The sequence below is a fragment of the Podarcis muralis genome, chromosome 3 (genome assembly GCF_964188315.1).
Source record: "Podarcis muralis chromosome 3, rPodMur119.hap1.1, whole genome shotgun sequence".
Taxonomy (NCBI): domain Eukaryota; kingdom Metazoa; phylum Chordata; class Lepidosauria; order Squamata; family Lacertidae; genus Podarcis; species Podarcis muralis.
Genome location: NC_135657.1, coordinates 43,571,880 through 43,595,956, shown reverse-complemented (window position 1 = coordinate 43,595,956; position 24,077 = coordinate 43,571,880). Strand labels below are relative to the sequence as shown.

Genomic DNA, 24,077 nt, shown 5'->3' with positions numbered 1-24,077 from the left:
CATTCCCAGTTGCGCCTGGCTCAAAGGAATTAGTTAGGAGGTACTGAGAACTCCATTTCTCAGACTTGCTTCAGAGAATCAATGCCATTTGAAGCATCCAGACCTTAAAAATGAGGTTAGTGCTTTAATCAGTCTCCAATAGTCCTCTATAAATCCCTCTTGGCAGCACATTCTGGGAGTAGGACAACCAATGGAGAGTTCCTGTCTCATTATTAAAAACTGCAAACAATCTGGATTTTTTTCTGAGAATGCTCTACACTAATTACAAGCTGAGCCAGGAGCCTTTGCCCCCACCACTAGCACAGGAAAGATGTTTTCATTTAGATTTATGTAATAAAAACAATTACAGAGGGATTACCAAGCTTTAATTAGCCATGTTGCCATCTTTCACTTGCACCCCCGACTCTGCAATGGGTACCCAGGAAACCATGAGCAGAACTCTGTTCACAGAAAGGAAGTTCCCATATTCTTGAATAGTGCAGGATATGCTACAGGGAGCTACAATTGTCAGGGTCTGCGGGAGGAGGAAAGAGAACCAGAAGTACAGATGCCCCTACTCTGCACCTTTTGTTTATGTAATGAAATTTTCCCTGCAAAAGGAGTAAGGATTTGTCTATATGCAAGCTTGTATTGCTACATGTACATTGTTTTTAACTTCTACAGATCTCTGTATGAACACCTATTGCAGAATTAAAGTGGTTTTATTGTCCTTTGCACAAACATTGTCCAAAATTCAGCAAAATTAATTCTCAGACACAAAACACACAGTACATTTAGGAAAATATCCCTTCATAATTATTGAACTTGATTCAAAGCACATCATGAACATTTACTGGTTCACACAGTTAATCACACATGTATATCAAGTTATTGTATAAAGTTCCAGAAACACTTTATTTAAAAATGGAGCTGTAAATGCTTGTAACATATATAATAAATGTAACAAAAAAATAAATAAGGAGTATGCATTCATACAAAGAACATTATAAATGCAAACATTTATTACAGAACACAAAAGGTGTAAACCTCTGAAAAAATAAAAACAATTGTGTGAAGAGTGTAAATGTTTAATTTTTCCATATCTGTTTCCTATTTTCCCACATATGTGTGTTTGTGGTTCTTCTCCCAAGCACTGAAATGAGAAATGATGATGGCCAAAACCTTGTAACTGCTCTCAATGTATTTTCTTGTACACCAGTTTAAATTTTGACAGCATCTGTAAACAAGTGTTTTCCTGATCTCTGTCAATAGTGAGTGGGGCACAGAGTTTGACAAGAGGCAGTTTCCAATTTTAAAGCAAAAAAACAAAACTAAAGCCAATATACAACAGGGTTTTGGGATTTTTATTTTTATATCTCTACAAAAAATGTTTTTGTATATTTAGTTGGTCAAACTTTGCAATTACTTCCAAAATCCTGTACAGTTTAAAAATGTACAGGAAAAAAGTAGTTTTAAACAAGTGACACATAAGATTATTGCTGAAATATTAAAGACTATTTCATAAAAGCTTCAAAATTGTATTTGTAACCTTAATATATAGACTGATGCAAAAACAGGAAACTTCCAGTTCTTAGTTGCATTTAACAGAAGATCTTGAAATTACAGTGTTCTGGAAATATAGGGTTATTTACTTTTGTTATTATTTCCGAAAGTTAAGTTACAGGGACAACTTTAAAGATAAATAGGCTTATATGAGATATTTTGTTAGCTTTGCTGTTAAGCAGTATAAGCAAAAGGGCTACATTAGCAGTTTTCTTCCAGAAATTCTTATAACATATAAGACAGAGACTTACTAGAGAGTCTACAGGGAAAAACATGAACAATTTGGATGTCTGGAGTCAGTCTATTGACCAGATTATCACTATTCTATCTCCAAATCTTTTGAAGAAAATTTTACAACTCATGATCATCTCAAGGAGCACTTATAAATGCATTTTTATTTGACCTTGGTGACACAGCATGAGAAAGGTTTTAAAGGAATAGACTTACAAAGCTATACATTTAAACTGGTTTCATAGTTCCAAAATGATGACATTTCATTCTCATCAACATCAAAAAGACATATTGAACAGGATCAGCAAGGGCCAAATGTAGACTTTTGGGAGGTGGATTTGCACCATTGTCTTGGTGTCATCTTTTTTAAAATAAGGACAGTTATGATCACTTTTCTATGTACATCCAAGTTATTAGCCCCTATTGATACTGATATGTTCACCTTCAACTCCCACCAAATTCTTAGTGCAAACATAATATTCATGTAAACCTCATGACAATTTACATAGCAATGAAGTTCTATAAATCACAATGGTTTGAAATCTTCAGTATGCAACAATTAATGCATTGTCAAGCCGGTCTCTCCTTATATTGTAACGTGTCATAGTATTAAGATGCAGGATATCCTAATTTAGATCCCCTTACTCAGAATCAAGTTTAAACGATCAATAATTTCATACAAATTTGAGTGAAGAGGTTTAATCACAAATCAGCTTGGCACAGGAGACTCAGAAATTTAATAATGCTGGACTTTCATCTGCTTGCATATCATTTTAACAGTCTGCTGAAACTAAGTAAACTATGGAGGGAAAGGTTCAAAATAAGTGCTTGCAAAGCCCATACAATTACCACAAACTGCGTTCTATGTCAATACCAATTTTACCTTAATGAGTCAGGAGGTGTGCGACATCCAAAGCATCACAGCTAAGTAGTTGGTATAACAAAGCAATGGCCCTTTTACCAAACTTTGTGTTACTTTTTGAACGATGATGCTAGGACTCTTTCATTGAATTCTGCACATTCAGTACTAAAAGTTCTGATAGCATGTTGTCATTCGCGCAAAGTTGGATCTTCCTCCTCTCCATCTGGATTGAACCGATTGAAATGTATGCTGAAATCATGCTCAGATTCAACATTGCCAAGTTCAGTTGAGGCTGGGGCAATGGTGGGTCGAACCGCTCTTGCTTCCGGCTGGCAGTTTGGCTGGATCTGAGGATGGGCACCTTGAGAAACAGAGCTGGACTTCTGCTTAGGCTGAGCTGCTTGGACAGCGCTCGCCAATCCCAAATTGCTCATTGCTTCCAATGTCCCATCAGGATCAATCATTGAATTTATCACTGAATAAAGAAAGAGGGGGAGAGGTTGGTGAAAAACCACTATTAGGATTTTTTTCATTCAGTAGCAGCCACGAAATTAAAAGACGCCTGCTTCTTGGGAGAAGGGCAATGACAGGCCTAGACAGCATCTTGAGAAGTAGAGATGTCACCTTGCCAACAAAGGTCCGTATAGTTAAAGCCATGGTTTTCCCAGTAGTCATGTATGGAAGTGAGAGCTGGACCATAAAGAAGGCTGATCGCCGAAGAATTGATGCTTTTGAATTATGGTGCTGGAGAAGACTCTTGAGAGTCCCATGGACTGCAAGAAGATCAAACGCATCCATTCTTAAGGAAATCAGCCCTGAGTGCTCACTGGAAGGACAGATCGTGAAGCTGAGGCTCCAGTACTTTGGCCACCTCATGAGAAGAGAAGACTCCCTGGAGAAGACACTGATGCTGGGAAAGATGGAGGGCACAAGGAGAAGGGGGCGACAGAGGACAAGATGGTTGGATAGTGTTTTCGAGGTTACCAGCATGAGTTTGACCAAACTGCGGGAGGTAGTGGAGGACAGAGGTGCCTGGCGTGCTCTGGTTCATGGGGTCACGAAGAGTCGGACACGACTAAACGACTAAACAACAACAACAGCAGCTCATCTCATGGGATGGAGCCATTACAATAGCCACCCGAGCAGCAGTGTTGCTTTCATGTACCAGGAAGGGAGGGGCAAGGTGACAGGGAGGTTGTGAATGCACTGGTGTATCCAATCAGATGCTCTTGCCACTGTGTTCTTGCAGCCCCAACCTTGCCCCTCCTGGTAAGTGGCATAGATTCTGCTGCTGGGAAGCTGTTGCACCCTGGTGAGCAAGCCACTCCTGGTGCCAGAGTTTGTTATGATGGAGGGCAATATTTCAAGTTCTCTTAAGGATAAAACCTAATCAGCTTTATCCAAAGTCCTCTAGAGCCAGAAACATGGGAGGGGCTTTGGATGGCAGGACAGGACCTGTGTCAGTGGTCATTGAAGAAGCAAGGATGGGTAGTGGTACTCCCTGTAGTCATAGCAACGCACTCCTGTCAGTTGCCAGAGGAGGCTGCTGCAAACTGAACAGTCACCTGTGGAGTCGAGAAGACCTTTCCCACCCATATAACAATCTATTGTGAGATCCACTATTTGCCCAGTAGCACACTGACAGGCATTCTGCTACTATGTCTATAGCAAAAACTAAGGTCTGGAGAAAAGAAAGAAGCGACTCCTGCAGAGAGCAGTAGGGTCGAGTCACTATTGATTCTCGCCTAGTAACTGAATAGATAATCTTAAAAGTGGGGTTATCTATTCTTTTCATCTATCATTCTTTTCATCCCCTTGTCCCTTGTCTCTTTCAATATCCTCTATAACTTCTGTAGGATTGTAACTATTTTTTTAAAAAAAATCAAATCAAAAGCCTGACAAAATAAAATTATTTGTATTCTGAAAACCCTGATGTTCGCAACATCAGTATATAATATTAAATACCTTGTAGTTGCTTCTCAACTCTCTTCAATTCTTGCAATATTGATGAGATTTCCTGCATCAACACATAAAAAGCATTAGGTTCCATTAAGGGAAAAGCCACATTTTTTTCACAGTATGTACATTACATTAATGAGTGTATATACGTTACGGGGAATGTAAGTCCAGTAGTTTATGTGCATAACAGCTGGCTATTGTGCACCTTCATCAGACTTCATGGAGAAGACACAAAGCCTGTTACACACACACACAAACACACACAATGTGTGTGGTTTGGCTGTATCTATATATCTGTCTGTATATTGTAGTTTTGCTGTTTGCCACCCTGGGCTCCTTTGAGAGGAAGGGTGGTATATAAATTCAACTTATTAATTATTAATTAATTAATTATTCAACTTATTAATGAGCTGTTCGACAGTGGAATTTGCTGCCAAGGAGTGTGGTGGAGTCTCCTTCTTTGGATGTCTTTAAGCAGAGGCTTGACAACCATATGTCAGGAGTGCTCTGATAGTGTTTCCTGCTTGGCAGGGGGTTGGACTCGATGGCCCTTGTGGTCTATTCCAACTCTATGATTCTATGGTTCAATTAAATAAAGACTTAAAACAAGACTTAAAACTTCTAAAGCAGCTATATTCTCAGGAACATTAGGAGCTGTTTTATAAAGAACTGGTCTATCTCTCTCAGGTTTGTCTACACAAACTGGTATTGGCTTTGCAGTGTTTCAGGCAGGAGTCTTTCCTGGCATTACCTGGAAATGCAAGGGATTGAACCTGCGATCTTCTGCATGCAAGGAAGATGTTCTGCCACTAAGCTACAGCCACTCTTAGTGAAAAAGCATCCAAAATCGATCATCTTTAAACCTTCAGCAGCTGAGGGACTGCTTCCCCTTTTCAACATTCTTACTTGAGAATGACAATTATTATTTCATCATACCATGCTAGATGTTTTCACAATTGGGATTTCACTTTCAGCTCGTAGCTTCTTTTCAATGTCTTCCCAATTTCGGTCTTTGTCCTTAAACAAGACTCTGTAGCCAAAAAGCACAGAAGAGTGATTATAAGCCTTATGCTATAAAGACTTGCATGACTGCGTAACAGTAAAAAATCACCACCTGCCTTAAAAATTCTAATTGAACGCAACTCAAAATAAGATGGGCATTTGCAGTCTTGTGGCAAGCCTATATTGCTCTTGCTCTTACTTGCAGGGGAGACAAAATTACAGAGCAATTAATTTTTACCCAGTTGTCATTTTCTCTTCAGAGTATGCACACAGACAAATCTAAACATTCCAAATGTTTTCCATATTTTGTAACAAACTACTTCGTAGTGGCTGTACTTCCAGCACTCTAGAAAACTGGAGGATGGAAGCACTGGCAAGGTGAAAAGAGGAATATCTCTTTTGACCTTGATGGGACTGACACAGGACTTCATGGGTAGAGAGCTGGGAATGCACTCTCTTCTAAAAATACAATAAAAATGGTGATAGGAGCAGCGGAGGGCATTCCGTAGGAGGAGGGAACCATTCCTTAGGGGACAAACTGATACACTTTCATGAAGAGTACATATATCCAAGGATTGGTGCCAATAGGAAATTTGGCCATTAGAAAAACAGAGAGATGGGTTTGTGATGGGAGTGTACACTTCATGGTGTCTAGCCCGCTTGATATAAAAGTTGTGGAGGTCATGCCTCATCTAGATAGAGTGGATGACAGTGCTTGGGAAGACTCAGCTGCCATGGTGCATGTCAGCACCAATGATGTGCAGAACTGTGACCATGTGCTCCAGGAAGCTAAGTTTAGATTGCTAGGTAGGAAGTTGAAATTTGGGAAAGTGTCCACCTGGGCATAGCAAAGAACGTAAGAGCAACCCTGCTGGGTTAGGTGAAAGGACCATCAAGTGCAGCATTTCACTCACTCAGCGGACAACCAGTTACTCATGGGAGGCCTGCAAACATACTCTGATTGCAAGATTCCTTTCCTCAACTGCAGTTCCCAGAAGCACCTATTCAGAGGCATACTACCTCCAACAGTAGAGGGGGCAGCACTGCTATTTTTATAGGAAAAGAGGTGCCAGAACTCGCCATGAACGCCTCCCTTGTTCACTTAGAATGGCAATGGCGCCCACCTGAGAGGTGCCGGAACTGAGTTCCAGTTGGAAAAAAAGCCCTGGCTAGTGGCCATTGACAAGCCTTTTATATAATAATAATAATAATAATAATAATAATAATAATAATAATAATTTATTATTTATACCCAGCCACTCTGGGCGGCTTCCAACAAAATATTAAAATACAATAGTCTATTAAACATGAATGTGTCTAGGCCACCTTTAAAGCCAGCTTGATGGCCATCAATAAATCTCGTAATAACAGATACTATGGAATGTGATGAGTGAAGAACTTCTTGTCTGTTCTGAGTCTTCTAACATTAAGTTTCATTGCATGTCCTTGTGTACCAGTATTAAGAGACAGGATCCACTTTCTCCCACAACATACACAATCTTATATACCTCTGTCATGCCCATCCCTTACTCACAAGAAAAAAAACACCTCTTTGTCAAAAAGTAGTGCAAAATATCTTGAGAAACTCACATAACTCCAGGAATAAGTGCTAGGTCTGAATTAGGCAAGACTTACTTGACTGAAATTATCTTTTGGCTATTCCAAGCAATCCAGGATAATTGGTTTAAAACGCCATTCACAAGTTTCAATGAACACAGAACATTTCAAACATTTTCATGAGATATAAAAATACTTTTAATAAACGGGTAGGAATTAGAGTATCAGAATAGTTTTTCAAGTTTCTGGCAAAGAGTTCATAGTTAGAGAATTAAAACTGAAAAGATGAACATTTATTTTAAAACCCGTGTAGTTAAACACGTTATACAGACAAGTACTACTTTTATTTTCGTAACACTGGTTCTGGACTTGAGCAAATGTGAAGGATCAACTCCCCTCTGTTCCATACAGAAGCAATTTTCCTCCAGTGCTATTTTGACTAAAATTAGTAATGGGAATAAGAAGGCCATATTTTCTTGCTGTATTTTTTTTGAAAATTTGAGGGAAATGTATTAAGATCTCACACATACAGTAGCTGAAAATGATGTATATTTGCATACATGTGTCCTTACTTGGTCCTGCATTTGGCTCACTACTTTCTTCATAATCTATCATTTGCAACCTTTCTACACTTAGTGTAGGGATTTCTTTTTCTAGGTCTTACATACCCTGCAAAGCATTAGCTGAGAAAGTCATTTTGTTTTTGCAGCCTTCCCATTAAGCCCTATCTGAAAAATCCCATTTGGTTCTTCTCCTTTCAATTATTTTGCACTTGGCATGGTCCTTTTAGATGTTCTCAATGTGACTTGATTATTAGATTTTGAGGGAAATGGGGGGGGGGGGAACCACCCCATTTTTCCCACTGCAAAGTTGAGTGAAGCCAGCATATGAAGGCAGCCCTGTTCAGGGAAGTTTTTAGTATGTGATGTTGTATTGTGCTTTTATTGTTTTTTGTTGGGAGCCGCAGAGGCAACCCAGTCAGATGGGTGGCATATTAATAATAAAATAAAATATTATTATTATTATTATTATTATTATTATTATTATTATTATTATTATTTGCTGGTCACTGCACATTACAATAATATTGTTTTAACACTATATGCCCCCCTTCCTGTGTAAAGGAGTTCATTGTTAATAGCTCAGTTTTTAAAATGCTAACACTACTGCTAACAATAATATTTTAAGAAGACAGGAAGGGCCAATTTCTTCCCATTAAAATAAACCAATGATTTTACATGGATTTTAATGGAACATGATCTGCGGTCAAAAGGACACAAACATTTTAATAATATTTTTTTGCAAGAAAATTTTACGGATGAGGGCACAGATTACCTTATTTTACCAGCTGTTTTATCTATAGACTGTCTAATCTTCCGGGAAAACTGGAAAACTGAGGACAACAGCAAGGTATCTCCCATAACCTGAAAGAGTTTCAAAAGACAATTGTTCATTTAAATAATACAGTTTCCAGATCACTTTCTAAAAATGTAAGTGACAATATCATGGCTTCCTAAACGATTATTCTCATGTCATGTACTTCCAATTTACTTTAGTTGGAGCACAGAACAATATTCAACTTTTTAAATTCATGCAACTTGTCAATATATGGAAATTATCTTTAGCCATAAACATAGCTTTCACTGCAATATAAAAGTGCATTCATGAATGGAAAAATAACACGGACTTCAGCTGGCTATAGTCAAGGCCCTGGTATTTGTTATCAGTATTTTATACATTTATTGTCAGCATTAGTAAATGTTTGTAAAATAAGACAACTGCCAATAAACAAAACAATGTACGGAAAAAGTTGAAATATGAATTAAAAAGTATTGCAATTGAAGAAGGGAAGAATCTGCTCTGTAAGCTACATAATGAAACATACAGTGGTACCTCTGATTAGGTACTTAATTTGTTCCAGAGGTCCGTTCTTAAGCTGAAACTGTTCTTAACCTGAAGCACCACTTTAGCTAATGCGGCCTCCTGCTGCTGCCGCACCGCCACCACACAATTTCTGTTCTCATCCTGAAGCAAAGTTCTTAACCCGAGGTACTATTTCTGGGTTAGTGGAGTCTGTAACCTGAAGCGTATGTAACCTGAAGCGTATGTAACCCGAGGTACCACTGTATTCAATCCAACTGTGAACTATCCAATGGCCAGCAGAAAACAAACACATACAAAACTCAATGGAAAGCCTGCTGAATCATGCTCTGGACCCCACTCACCAGGGGCTCTTCTTTGTGCCCTTCATGTAGAGATGAGGAGGGAGCAAGATAATATTCTGGGCCTACTTACGTAGCCAGTGTACAGTACTGCTAAACCCTCTGGGATTCGTACCTAGGACATCATTAGGAGGCCTGGCAAGACACTTTGGTATTGGCACTGTGTGATTTGTTGCATCTATCTGTTTGGTGGTGAGCTCAGGTGCCTGGCTCTTGTGGTGCTCCCCACTGTGGGGTCCCCTTTAAAGGATCTTGTGGTGTCACTTGACGGTCCTAGGCCAGGGGTCAGCAAACCTTTTCAGCAGGGGGCCGGTCCACTGTCCCTCAGACCTTGTGGGGGGCTGGACTATATTTTGAATATTTTTAAAAAATGAATGAATACTTATGCCCCAGAAATAACCCAGAGATGCATTTTAAATAAAAGGACACATTCTACTCATGTAAAAACACACTGATTCCCGGACCGTCCGTGGGCCAGATTTAGAAGGTGATTGGGCCGTATCCGGCCCCCGGGCCTTAGTTTGCCTACCCATGTCCTAGGCTGTCGTAGGGGCTGGCATGCTGGTCACACATCAGTGTCACAGAATGGACCACACTACTGGTTCATGTCATTATGTACCTAAGCTGGGTGGTGGTACTGGTTAGCATTACGGCTGTCTGATGACTGTAACTTTGCCCTATGCCTAAGTGAGCATGGTTGGCTATAATCAATAAAAGTTGTGGCCTTTTTCATTGTTGTCCCAAACACATTGACTTGGATTCAGCAGGATATCAGACTTTGCCAATTTTGACACTGCTGCCACAGCTCCCCATACAACATTCTTCTGACAGACCACTAATCCTCAAGTATGGCTTTTTAGGGGCACAGTGGGCAGCAGTGGGAAAGCTTCATTCTGTGAGCAGAATTCCATCCATGAGTCCTAGAATCCAAGCAATTAGCTTTGTACGCTCATCAACTGTTGCCATTGGTCTCACGATATTATGATTTGATGCTAGCACACAGTTATTTCCTATTTCATGACATTTTGGTTCACTGTCTGGTCTTTTCCACTGTTTCTAAAGTATGCTTCCTGTTTTCACTGATGGGCCACACTGAGCTTTTTCTTTGTGAGAATAGGGATAATCTTCCCAGTCTGTACTTTCGTAATAAAACACAAACATCAAGAGCAGCAAAAAATAATACGCAAGACAGTGCTAGGCAGTTCTACACTTGAACCAAAGCAAGATGACAAATAAGAATAGCCAAATTTAGGCTCATAGGGGTTCAAATTCTCACTCTGCTGTGAAGCTCAAAATGTATCTTGGGACAGTCACTATCTCTTAGCTAACCCCATTCACATACAGTGGTACCTTGGGTTAAAAACTTAATTTGTTCTGGAAGTCCGTTCTTAACCTGAAACTGTTCTTAACCTGAGGTACCACTTTAGCTAACGGGGCCTCCCGCTGCCACCACGCTGTGCAATTTCTGTTCTCATCCTGAAGCAAAGTTCTTAACCCAAGGTGCTATTTCTGGGTTACCAGAGTCTGTAACCTGAAGCGTCTGTAACCTGAAGCGTCTGTAACCTGAGGTACCACTGTAATTGTTCCAGGGATAATATGGAATAATCCCACCTAAACTACTTTGAGCTCCTAGGAAGAACAATGGAATGTAATATGAGCAAAGTAAACCCAACACCTCACCCCAAATTTGTCTTCCTCCTCAGCCTTCTGCCTCACTAACTCCAAATCCCTGCTTCTGTCTCACTAGAAACTGCCTAAGGGGTGGGGGGATGAGCAATGTCTCTTCCTTATAGAGGTAGTTCATGAGGTAGTTTATCATGTAGTGCTTTGGTACTTAATGTTCAAACAGGAAAGTTATTGGCTCCCTGGGCCTTTCACTCAGCTCTTTATGTAAAGGCATGGGCAATACTTACTTCATCCCTACTCCAGGTTCGCCGACGTGTAATTGTGGGGGGCTCAGGTAGGTCTGTTGTCTGTGGCTTGGAATCATTAGGTCGAGTGTTGCCATCTGGTGTTTTTGCATTTACCACTGGAGGAATCTTCCTGAAGTTCAGACTTTCATCAAATACACGGTCTACTAGCTGGAAAAAAAATTAAATATATATATATAATTAGTGAGAAAGCTTCACTTTAAAACCAACCAGAGAGGTGCATTATGAGGCTCGTCAGTTTAGATGGGTTTGCCACTAAAGAACAGAAGAAATCAAAATACTAACTAGAGTATTCGATTGTATATTAGAAAAAAAAAAATCATTTAATTTTGCCAAAACATCAGCAATTATTTTAGTTATGAATGCACAGAAATAGATATTAGGTTACAAATGCAATAGTGGTGTATAACTGCAGAACAAAAGAGAAAGGGGACTCATATTTATTTAGTAAAGATGTAAGTTCACATTAGCTAACTCAGAGAAAATGCATATTTACATTAGCAGAAGCTTAGTAGTATGGTTAGGAAGCAATAAAAAGAAACCAACATGAACATAATAAAAATTACACCACTTACACACAAAACATATCCTGCTACTCACAAAAATGTACATAGAACATAATGTTGTTAACCAAGGCTTATGTACAAGAAGTTGAGATAAATCAAGAGGAACAACACGACAGGTGAACAGAAAACATCCAGGGTTGGCACTGAATTTAGCATTTAAAGGGTTGTTTTTACTAGATTAAATCTTGGGATTTAGTGCTTACCACCACCCATCCACTACCTGAGAAAACTAAAATAAACTCTACTCATAAACCCTAAATGTTGTGTTCTAGAGGCATTTTCAAATTCCAGCCAGCTGATTATTCACTTGAATTTGTCAATGCTCAGTAATGGGGGAAAAACCTTAATAATAACGCAAAACCTTGTTTCTCATTTCTCTTTTATCCCACATATATGCATCAGACACAAATATGGATTCTCTCTCGTTGTTGTCTCTGCAAATACGTTATCTCGTCAGAATCTGATCTTATAGCTGGTTCACATAGTCAAATCACCAGCTCACGTGACTGGTCTACTCTTTGGGAACAGTGTTAACATTGGAAAAGGCTTTCTCAGCAGCAGCTTCTATGAGCTGAGACTTCTATAATCCCAGCACTTACTGCTGGTGGAAGCTGCCTGAGTCTCTTTAGTTAACTTTACATTGTTTACATTAGATCAGCCGTGTGAGTGATTCTGTGCCAGTGACCAAGCTGTAGGAGTGTTTTGTAAATGGTTCAACATGTATTTGACTACTCCGCAGCTGGTAGCTGGTAACTCTATTCTGTTTTTCCTTCATTGTTCTACCTATTGAAAAGTAATGCAGGTGTGCTAAGGCAATCGTTCCATCAGGGCAATCATATTAGCTTGCCAGATGGAACAATTTCCCTCTCCTTTCCCCTGTACACTGTTTTGGGTGTTCTTAAAACACCCCCTCAGCCAATTTCAAGGGGGATGAGGAGGACAGGGGGCAAACCTCCATTGGGAAAATGGAAGTGCTTGCACAGGACTTCTGCTGACAGGACTAATTAGTTGAATCCTGCCTACATTTTCCGTATCTGAGAATTCCAAATTACTGTTGAAACAAACCCTCACACTTAGAAGTTAAATGGAGGCAACTCTAACAAAGAACTTTTATCAAATTGCTAAATTTTTCTCAGTAGCTTTTTGTTACTATGGTGGTGTGTTACTGGATTGCTCCTTAAAATACATCTTCCCAGGAAACTGCCAACCCTGAAATCAAACCAAATAGTTAAAAAAAGACAAACAGTAATATTGTTAAAAAGAGTTGACTTTATATTTTAAAATACTCTCACTGGTGGTCACAATATTGACCTGAACATGCAAGTTTTGCATATAGAAACAGCATGTCAGAGAAATGTATGACTTGAACTGCAGCATGAAATCATGCTAATTTAAATGTTTATGACAATTGTTATAATTAGGAAGGATGGCTTATAAATTGAATAATAATAATAATAATAATGATACAATAATATATTAGGGAGGGGAACTTCAACTCAGTGAGTGAATCATTTAAAAGATCGGTAACATTCAGGGCCATCTAAGACCAATGAAAATGCAAAGTATCTCACCTTACGCATAGTATTTTATAATACCTGTATATAAAGAAATCTCTAATGCTTTCTCTTTACTAGGGAGCATTGAGATACTACTCACTTGCATCTGAGGCTATGACAAAGAAACAAGCAAAAGGTCTTATGTTCAAAGTAAACAGAAAAACCGACCATGTATTCACAATATGACTGTTCTTGCATTGGCCATTTTAACCACTGGGGTTAATTTTTTTTAATAGGCAACAATCTTAAAATTAAAGGAAGGGTATGCTGAGAATATGGAGATTCATGCACACACAGGTGGAAATAATTAAACTTTATGTCAGAAGGATAAAGCAAAAGAAATAAAGAAAAGAAAGAACCTTATGCATTTCTCCATGAAGATCTCCTACCTCTTCTCTAGTGTCTATGGCAGAGCCAGGGGTGGTGGCAGCAGTGCTTACTGTGGTACTAGGAGCAGTGCCTGATGAAGTCACTGAATCTATCTCTCCTGCTACATCATTGATTTCACGTGCGATGAGAGCCAGGTCCTGACTGATCCTGTTAATAGTTAACACAGCATAATTGATCCCAAATAAAAAACCTCAGAGTTCAAAGCTGCTGTTCCTTACAATATGAAACATGCTACTGTTTTGAGTATTTTCTTCTAATCATAACTATCATAGGTACGAGTGTTTAAAATAACTTCCAGCTTTGGTTGCTCTGGCAGCTACAAGAGCAGCACCTAAGAAACTTTGCTGCGCAAGGACTCCAACATTCTTCTGCTGTAACTGAACAAAATGCATCTCAACATTTTAAATCCACGGATGTACATCTTGCCATGTGCAAATGGGTCATTACAGTTTATAGTTTCAACCAGGGAGAACTGCAATGGCTTATAACCTAATAATTAACCCAAACCTATGGATTCAAGTTACAAGAAAGGAGATTGCAACTAAACATCAGGAAGAACTTTCTGACAATAAGAGCTGTTCAACATTGGAATGGACTATATTGGAAGGTGGTGGACTCTCCTCCATGGAGGTTTTAAAGCATTTGTCATGTGTGATTTGGGTGGCATTTGTCATGGATGCTTTAGCTGAGATTCCTGCATTGCTGGTGGTTGGACTAGATGACCCTTGGGGTCCCTTACAGCTATACAGTTCTAGGATTCTATCACTTAATTAACATTAACGAGTACTAAGCAAATGTTAAATAGTAGCTACTTGTACACGTTTGTGAAACCCATTATGACAATTGGGGATCTAGGGCTGCATTTAGGAACACTAGTATCTTTCACTGACAGAAAAGTAAGTTTATAGTGCTTCTGTGGTAGAGAAAATCAATTTTGTTTGAGTATAAACCCAATTACAAAACGAAACACATTTCGTAATGGTCACTGATTTAACTGATAAGATGCTGCTTTAAAACCAAGTGATCCTCCCTTGAAAGCCAACCTTGCTATTTCTTCTCGATGGGCAGTCCAATCTCGAATGTAGTCTTCCTGTTCCTTTATCCTATGCTTGAAGATATTGCTACTTTGCGTTGGTGTCCCTGTGCTCTGCAATCGAGTAGTTTTCAGGGCTGGAGAAGTACGTAGACGGGCATGTTTAGGAGAGTTACGGTTTGATCCAAATTCATCTTCCGAGGTGGAAGCATAATCAGTAGGAAAGCGCCTCCATCTTGAATTTACTAAATTAGTTTAATTATTAAAAAAGAATTATTATTGTATCTACTGCAAGGAATAAAATGATTTTAGATTTTAGAAACATCATGACTACACAACAGTTGCTTAATTCCAAACCCAAAATACCTCATACAAAAGTGTTTGCTGACTATAGCATAAAAAGAAAGCTACTAAAATTGTGTTAAATAATAAATGCTAATTTACAAAAATGTGAAAAAGGAAGCTCTTTGTACAATGGTGAGTTAATAAGTTAGGAACGCTACTAGTCTTCTATCTAAGAGCATGATATATATATATCAGAACAAGGGCCCAATTCATTGTCACTTTCCAACACAGTGAGTCGTACTTTTTCTGCAAATTTTTCCCATTGTCAAAAAGCCTAACTTTCCATGAGATAATATAGGCATTGAATATAAATAACTGAAGTAGTGTAGTTGCCAGAGGGGGTGGAAATATCAAGTCTATTGAATTTGAAATTCAATTTTGAAACATTAGGTGACATCCACCAAACACTGTAAGAGCATAGTGGACGAAATAATAATCTAATGTTACTTTCCTGAGGAAGAGGAGTAACAATAGCAGGCAAAATGCTCATTTTCAGTCAGACGTTGAGGGCTGCAGGAAGAAAACACTTTCTTTGTCCATCCCTCCTCTTTCCCCCCGAAAAGGCTGTCCAGACTAATATAAATACAAGTCCTTGGAAATGTAACAGTACCCAAACAACCTAAGGGAACTGAATATTCAAAGCACTAGCTTTGTAGGTCAGTTACCTTGAATTATGGATCAGTCAGATAGCATGAAAGAATGTGGTGTCAAAAAGCTTGAAGTCATTTTTGCCAAGATTTGTTAAGTGCACAGATGACACTTTTAGACAGTACAAGTATTACTGTTCAGAAATAATTTAAATAAAAATAATTTACAATACAGTGCAATGTAAATTATTTGCATGTGTTGCAATGTAAAAATAATTGCAATGTTTTCAGATCAGATTATAATAATAGCTTGTAAAGATACATTGTGAATTTAGAATATAGCATTATTCCAGTACAATTAATTGAAGAATGAAAATATTTCATTGCCAGATAATATGCAGATGCTAATGAGTAAGTCAGGTTTTACTTATTTTAAATCATATAAAGTAGTTTTACTCTACCCTGCAGCTGAAGAAGGTTCCTAGTGTGGCTTTCACATATTAATAAGACACACTGGAATATATACACTTTTGCAGTTTCTCATCCTTAGTTTAAAAACCTTTTTTTAATAAGCAGAAAAAGCACTTATTTCTAAAAGCATGCAAAACAATCACTGAGGGTCAGAGAGTTGTCATGAGCTGGACCCGATTGTTGTTTTTGTTTTTTTGTAAAACATTTCAAATTGATTTGAATTTCCCTTTATTTCCCAGTTACTTCAATAGGCAGAGTATTTTTTTTAAGTTATAATTTTATGAATTTGGAGCTAGTCCTGCAACCCAGCATTGTACAACATGAGAATTTAAAGTAATTGTTTTCCAAAAAACCAAATATTTAGGAGTGAAATCTTAGAAACAAAATATGATTTCTAGTACTCTACCACTGTAAGTTTCAACAGCAGGATCTGGGTCTGGGAGAAGACGGTATGCCTCTGTGTACAAAATATTTGTTTATCATATTAATGAAGATATACAGATTTAAAGCATTTGCTTGTATTAAGTAATTCCACTATTTTAAAAACACATGCCGTGAAAAAAAATTGAACTGATTTTTGAGAATTCTGTTAAATACAAACTTAGACATCCAAATAACAGGCTACAACATAGCCAGGAAGAGACACAAACAGCAGTAACTTTCTTCATGCTCATTTTAGTTCCATCAGTACCCAGAAGGCTAAAATGCCTGCAAAAGAGTTGCTGCTCTGCTTTTTCTAACAGGAAACGTGAGCTTGCTGTTTTGCAGAGATCAATGAAGCAAGCTCCCATTTCTCCTTAGCAGAAATCTTTGTGGGCTGCAGAGAAGTGACTCTTGGGCTTCTTGGAACTTAAGAGATCACTTTTCCACTCTTTCCAAATGTCTCTTAAACAAGGAAGAACATAATAACCCGGGTGGCTGCAATAATATCAGAGGAGCTTCTGGGAATTTCCCTGTTGAACAGCATTTCCCAGTAGAACAGCAACTCTCTTGTGTCCCAAGAAGCTCTCCAGGCTAATAGACTGGTGCTACATGGTTCCATAGGTAGGGCCCATTCTGCATGTAACGAGCTAATGGAAAGGATGCATGAGGAATATATAGTCTCTGAATTTAGATGCAAACTGACCAGATCCACATCTTCAAGACTAATGTGGAAATCAGAAGAGAATTATTTTGCACCTCAGTGAATTTGGCAATGCAATACTCAACTCAAAAAAAATATTGAAATACATTAAAATGGGTAATTTAGGTTTAAAAAGATTGAGAAATGCACCTACTGAAATAGAATACCTATTTCAATATGTATTTTGTGGTAAGTATGTACAGGTGGCAACTATTTTGAGTGGGGGTTCCATTCCTGGCCCCCTCGTGCATTGGCCAAGTGTGCATAAGCCCGCCCCATTTTCAGGCCACTTCTGGGGTTGGCAGTGACCAGCATGTGCGTGACTGCACATTAATTGGATGCATGTAAAATGGTCACTGCCTATAATTGAATGGCTTGAGACCCAAAAACCTGAAGGATCCATTCTTCCCATTACAGTCTGCCCATGCCTTAAGATCTTCTGTTGACACTCTACTCAAAGTCTTCTCTACTGGAAGATTATTATATAATTAAAATGGAGAGGGCTCTGTCAGTGGTGGAACCCTAGGTTTGGAATGTACTCCCAAAACAAGGGTACCTAGCATCTACTTTACAATCTTTTTGGCAACAGGTTAAGCCTTAAAAAAAAATATCAAAAAAATCTAGGCATTTTTATTTGAATAATAGCTTACTAAATTTTCCTTGTCATTTTTATCTGCTGCCTTTTATTCAAGATCGTTAATGTCTTTATCTTATTGTACTAGGAATTTACTAATTCATTATTAATATCTGCTGTATACTGCTCTATTATTGAACTTGGTGAAGGGATTATTTAAAAAGACATCAACTTCTAACCTGCTCTTGGTGTGATGCAGAATTAAGGAGATACAGTGGTACCTCGGGTTACAAACACCTCAGGTTACAGACTCTGCTAACCTGGAAGTAGTACTTCGGGTAAAGAACTTTACCTCAGGATGAGAACAGAAATCATGTGCCAAGGGTGCGGCAGCAGTGGGAAGCCCCATTAGCCAAAGTGGTACCTCAGGTTAAGAACAGTTTCAAGTTAAGAACGGACCTCTGGAACGAATTAAGTACGTAACCAGAGGTACCACTGTATTCAGTCTCCAACAGAAATTAGATTTCTCTTTGCAGTGGGGAAATTGAGAATTCAACTCTTTTTTACTTTCTTCTCAATAAGTAACATCTGAACAAATGCAGTTACTCATCCTGTATAAGAAGCATTACATATCAGAGCTGTTTTACAGCATCTAACATTGCGACATTTATTTTATTACTGTTTTTATTACCGTATTATTATTATTGCCTATTTCTATATTCCTTCTTCTTTCTTTCCATTTTGTAACTTGGGGGTACTCTTTGATTCTGAGCTATCACTCAATCTAGTCAGGCAGGAGAGAAAAAACTGAGGGGCCTGCGCCTGCCTCCCAGAATTCTTTGCTCTCCTGCCTCCGTCATGTGAAGAGGGTCATAACCCAACCCATTCGGGTCATCAGCAACTGCCTCAAATTATCTCTAGCCTACCCTTTACTGGAAGTGACCCCATTATAAATTATATTATGTTAGTTTATCAATTAAGAATGGGATTTCAGTTGTTGGGAAACAATGATGGCAGGAAAAGGATCGTGCTTATTTTGTGCACCCAAGGATCTAGAGAGAGTGGGTAAAAATGGGTGCCACCCAACATGGTCTCAAAAACCCAAACCCTGATTTACAAATAGTTTAAAATGACAGTTGCAGAAGTCCTAATGTCTCCAACAGAATGAAATAGTATCTACAAATGCTTTTTACCTAGTTGCGTATCATTCTCAAAGATAGCTAATAGGCCTTCTATCCTGTAACCATGATTCATATAGCCTTGTGTACACACAATATTTTTTTTCTATCTGGCTGCAGCTGCTCATACTATGCCAGATGCTACTCTGGAGGTTTTCCCAAACCCTTGGGCACGGCTTTTAGGTATAGCTGAATGACTATGATGAAAGAAATGCCCTGGGAACTCCTAGTGCATGCATGGCCGTTGAGATCTTGGCCTGGATGTTTCACAAGGTGATGGATATGCAAATACTATAACCCCCAGATGGAGGCAGACAAAAACTAGTTATGCATGAAGATAATCCATGTGTAGACTGCTGCATTTCAGTTCTTTCCACATGCGCTATACCAAACTAATGACTAGGTTAACATGCCTTTTCGGAGGCCTGTTATGAAATTAGGTAGTAATTCTCAGTCAACTGGAGAACCAAAGCCAAGCGTGACTTCTTTTCTTTTCTTGGTGTATCTTAGCTACTGTAGAAGCAATAGATAATAATCACTGGCCTCTCATAATCCAAATCCAAGTTCAAAATGCTATGTACTACAACACTAGATCTGAAAAAGAAGCCTGACACCCCAAACATTATTAGTCTTACATGTTCCAGTTTTATAGCAAAAGAAGCATTAATTTGGTTAAAAAGCTGAATGACTTATGAATAAATCAGCCATTTAGCAGTGAAGGAGATTCAGCCAATCCCTTACCATTTTTCATTAGATTCAGCAACTTTAAAGCTACATTTTATTAATAAAAATGCTCCATGTATGTCCCTATCAACCAAAAAGTGAAAGTGCTGACAGGACAAATTATTGAATTAAGGTTGAAAAACTCTCGTACCTGCTGAAGAATTATGGGCTGATGACAGAGATTTGGATTTGGAGTCCGAAAGGCGAGATATGCTGTTCGCTCTCATTCTAGGAGAAACTTTAGTGCTGTCTGCTGGCGGTGTTATCCTAATGCCACTTCTAATTATGGCTTCCGGAGTACGAGATGATGTCGTGCTTCTAGACATTGTTGCTTCAGAGTCACTGCGCGCTGATAAAGAACCAAGTCTATTTCTCCGTGGCTGAGCAAGCAGGTCAATTCTTGAGATATTTCTCCTTCCAGATGGGGGTTTGGAAGTAGAACTTGTAGTAGACACCTCGGAAGCAACGGATGCTTTATCCGCATCCGCCAGTTCGCTATCTGACACTTCACCAAGTCGCGCTCTACGTAAGAGAGAAGTCCTTGTGGGGCGAGGCCTTGGGAGAGTGGTTGATTTACTGGACTGCCCAGCTGATGCTGGAGAGGTCCTCAACTTGGCTGACTTGATACCTTCTGTTTTGGAATGTAAATGTTCATCTGCTGAGGTAAAAGATGTCCTTCCATGCGATTTGCCAGAGCATGTCTCCTGGTCGGAAGATAAGATATCAGAAATGGCAGAATGAGGTACGCTGGAAGTTTGGTCGTCATCTGTTAAATCTACAGAAGGCTGCCTTATTCTTCCACTGCTCTGCACAACCTTGCGTGCATCACCTCTCGAACCAGCATCTGAAGATCGGCTTTTTGTTTTCTTCTCAATTTTGTCTCTAGCGCTTGTAGAAGATGACTTTGAAGCATCCTTTGAAGGCGAACCAGTGGAACATCTATCTTTGTACAGGGTACTAAAGCTTTTTCGTTTCTGAGATTGCTTTCTTTCACTGTCGCCAGTAACAAGGCTAATTGTACTAGCTGTATCCACGTCTGATTCAGGCGAAATGGAATTATCTCTATTATAGCTGGGAGTATCAGGCCCTTCGTCGGTTTTGTTTTCTTCACGCAGCTTCGCTTCAAGAAAAGCCATTACAGCTTCAGTGTCCTTTAAGATAAGTGTTGTATCTAGACTAGAATCTGTTTCCACGGAATCACTTTTCTCACTTATTCTACTAGTGGATGTTAAAGACAATGATGGCGGAGTAGTTCCTGTCTGTTTATTGATGTGAGGGATCAGTTCTATAGGTATATTTGTGCTTGGTTTATCTATGGTAAAGCTGCCTTGTCTCACCAACGGCTTCGATGATTCTTTTTTATCCCCACTAAACCCTTTTGGAGTTGGACATCTCGTTGCATCTTCCGCTTTTCTTCTTTTCCCGTCACTTTGCACCACTTTGCTTTCTGCTTTGCCAGAACCACGCCCTGACACTTTCTCTTTATTGTCTGCTTTATGAGAAACAGGCGGCTCGTCTCTACTTCTTTCAGCTTGGTTTGGTGTTTTCGAAGAAGACAATTTAGTGGGGGTCCAATGTGTTACCTCCTTTTGTTCCTGCTGCTTAATTTTAGCCAAAGCTTGTTTTACCACTGATGTTTCTCTGCCATTTTCACTCTTCTCTTTGTCAGAAGAAAAGGAACTGTTGGAGTGAAGAAGCGCCTTGTCTGCTTTAGGAGACAGGCCATTCATTGCCCTGCTTGCTTTAGTCATGCTCCTGTCACTAATTTGCCCTATTTCTTTCTGGGTATGAGTTGGAGTTTCTTTCTCTTGAAGTTCAGTGTCTTGTTTTTCACCTATCTCCGATCGTTGGTGGGTTGTAACCTTTGTTCTTTGTCCTTCTGTGGCATTTTCCTCCTTAGGCAACTGTGGGAGTGTTCGCCTCTTTCTATCTCCTTGGCTGATCAAAGAGGCAGCAGAGGCAGCACTTCTAGCTGACAGGCCAGATTCACTGATGTCTGTATCTAAAACCAAATAAAACGTAGGAAAATGAGGAGAGGGAAAACATGTTAAGTAAAAGTACTTGTGTGGGATTCACCTGACAAGCCATGTCAGCGGAAGCCCTGGGCAAGGACTTCCACTTCTGTAATAAGGAATACCCCCACAACAGCACCATAGCCGTCAACCTTCCCTTTTGTGTGTGTGAGAAATTCCCTTATTCCAGCACCATTTCCCACACCTTCCCACTGCTATCCCAGATTGTTAGATATCCCATAGTCTGTCTCCGGGACAGGTGAGGCTGCTGATCTCTTATTTTCAAATCTGAAAGTTGACAGCTATGCTGCTGATCCCTTATTTTCGAGGCTGCTGGTCCCTTATTTTCAAATCTGAAAGTTGACAGCTATGAACAGCACACAAGGGGAAAAGAGAGGGATCGTTCTATCTGGCAAGCTGCAATGCTGGTGCAGATGCAACACTCACCATAGCACAACACTGAATGCCACCTGGAAATTCTACAAATATTACAGATTATTTCAATTAATATTTAGAGGGAGCCTCATTTACTCTTTTTCTTTTGCATCACAATCTTTTAGCATCAAAATTCTTTACAAAGCACATGCTTTTAACAAACACTATTGCTTAAGTGGTTATGAGAAGTTTAACAATTGAGTGCGATAAAACGTGCTGCTAGTAGTTGCTATGAAAGATAAATATGTAAAGTACCATTTTCTAGAGGAGCAGGAGCAAATGATTCCATCTGTACTTCACTTTCTTCATGTTTTGTATGATTAGCAGCCAGACTAGCCCACTGTGACACCCAGCGCTTGCTTCCAGATACACCAGTGCTTTCCTATTAACAGATTTCAACACAAATCATGCTTACATTGATTTAGTCATTTTAAAGAGAAAAAAATGGGGAAAAAACATTCAGAAAATTAAGATCTTGGAGAACAAGTGTGCGTGCACGCACGCACGCACACACACACGTACGCACGCACACTCACACTCAGATTAAGTGAAATCATGATTCAGTCACTACCATACATTGACTGATGCCTTTACTGCAAGACTAATTAAGAAAGAATGTCATCTAGTAGTGAACTTGTGGTTAGAAACTGGCAGTGTGCAGTCATATCTTGGCTTAACAAACAGACATATAAATAAGTTTTTTACACCTATACATGTAGCTGCTTTGATCCTCCCTACATGAGTGGGGAAAACAAACCAAGAAGCTGCAATTTACCATAGCTGTCCATTACAACTGAACTGCAGAACTATGGCTGACTGCTTCTGAAACAAGCCGATTACCAGAGCTTCATATTCTGGCTTGCTTAGAAGGCATCAACCACATTTTCCTAGTTTGAACTTAATAGTTAATGGCAGCTTTCTGACTTGTCACCTTGCTTGCATGAAGGAAGTAGCAAACTGGCTGCAGGATGCATATCCACCTCCCAGCCAATTTGATAATCCAAACATAGCCAGGGGCATCTATCCATCCACGTTGCTATATTAGCCCTCTTTTATGCAAGTTTAGCATGTACGTCTGACTTTGCTGTTGATTAAGGCTATATTACACAGGCATTAGCACTGAAACACCATTATTCAGAGGCTACGAGTATAACACGTGGAACATATATAACCACCCAACATAGTACCCTACAGGTTGGAATTTGATAATAGTGGGTTAGGAAAGCATAAAATAATGCTAACTCTGGAAGTGTATACTCGATTTTGACCAAACCACATGGGAAAATCTGATGCAAAGCCAAGCTTTGCAGTGTTTGCCCTGCAGTCAAGATCACAGATCATGTATTGCGAGACTGTATTTAGTATAGCATGGAAAGGGAGATTATTTTCAATTCTCATAATAAAGCTCCATAAGCTCAACATCAGTTTACTCGTGAAAGTTATTTCAAATGGTGGGGAGAAGTGGGTCAAATTTGGGCTGGACTTTGTAAGTATTTTTTGAGGCTTCGAAACTGAGTGAAAATATAAAGGACTCTGAAGCTGCAGTAAGTTCTTTGTCCAGTAGGTGGCTGTCAAAGAGCCTACTTAGGCTCTGCTGTGCCATCAAATTACAGCAGAAGCTGCTTTCGTTTTTTGAAGATTGTAAAACATGTGTGCAAAATGTTAATTCACGTGAAAGGACTTTTGTATTTCCTGCTCTTGCATGTGTTACATTTTCTTCCTCAAGAATGCAGAAACCCGTCTCTTCCGTGATGCATCTGCACAGCACTCACTATAAA

At 39.2% G+C, this 24,077-nt stretch overlaps 1 protein-coding gene across 11 annotated transcripts in view; it reads right to left on the bottom strand.

Moving 5' to 3' along the window:
* Positions 1-682: 682 nt before the first annotated feature.
* The window catches only part of CEP170 (centrosomal protein 170), a 75,835-nt gene continuing 52,440 nt past the window's right edge, over positions 683-24,077 (bottom strand). For 4 of the 11 annotated variants that reach the window (XM_077925733.1, XM_077925742.1, XM_077925739.1 and 1 more), the window contains 10 exons: positions 22,555-22,681; positions 20,004-21,854; positions 16,661-16,711; positions 14,862-15,096; positions 13,788-13,965; positions 11,289-11,456; positions 8,489-8,577; positions 5,531-5,624; positions 4,601-4,652; positions 683-3,110 (listed from right to left, as the gene is read on the bottom strand). In XM_077925733.1, coding sequence (XP_077781859.1) covers positions 2,824-3,110; positions 4,601-4,652; positions 5,531-5,624; positions 8,489-8,577; positions 11,289-11,456; positions 13,788-13,965; positions 14,862-15,096; positions 16,661-16,711; positions 20,004-21,854; positions 22,555-22,681 — 3,132 coding nt within the window. In that variant the 3' untranslated portion in view covers positions 683-2,823. The remainder of the gene's footprint in view (positions 3,111-4,600; positions 4,653-5,530; positions 5,625-8,488; positions 8,578-11,288; positions 11,457-13,787; positions 13,966-14,861; positions 15,097-16,660; positions 16,712-20,003; positions 21,855-22,554; positions 22,682-24,077) is intronic. The other 7 variants (XM_077925735.1, XM_077925741.1, XM_028724123.2 and 4 more) reach the window with 6 other exon arrangements.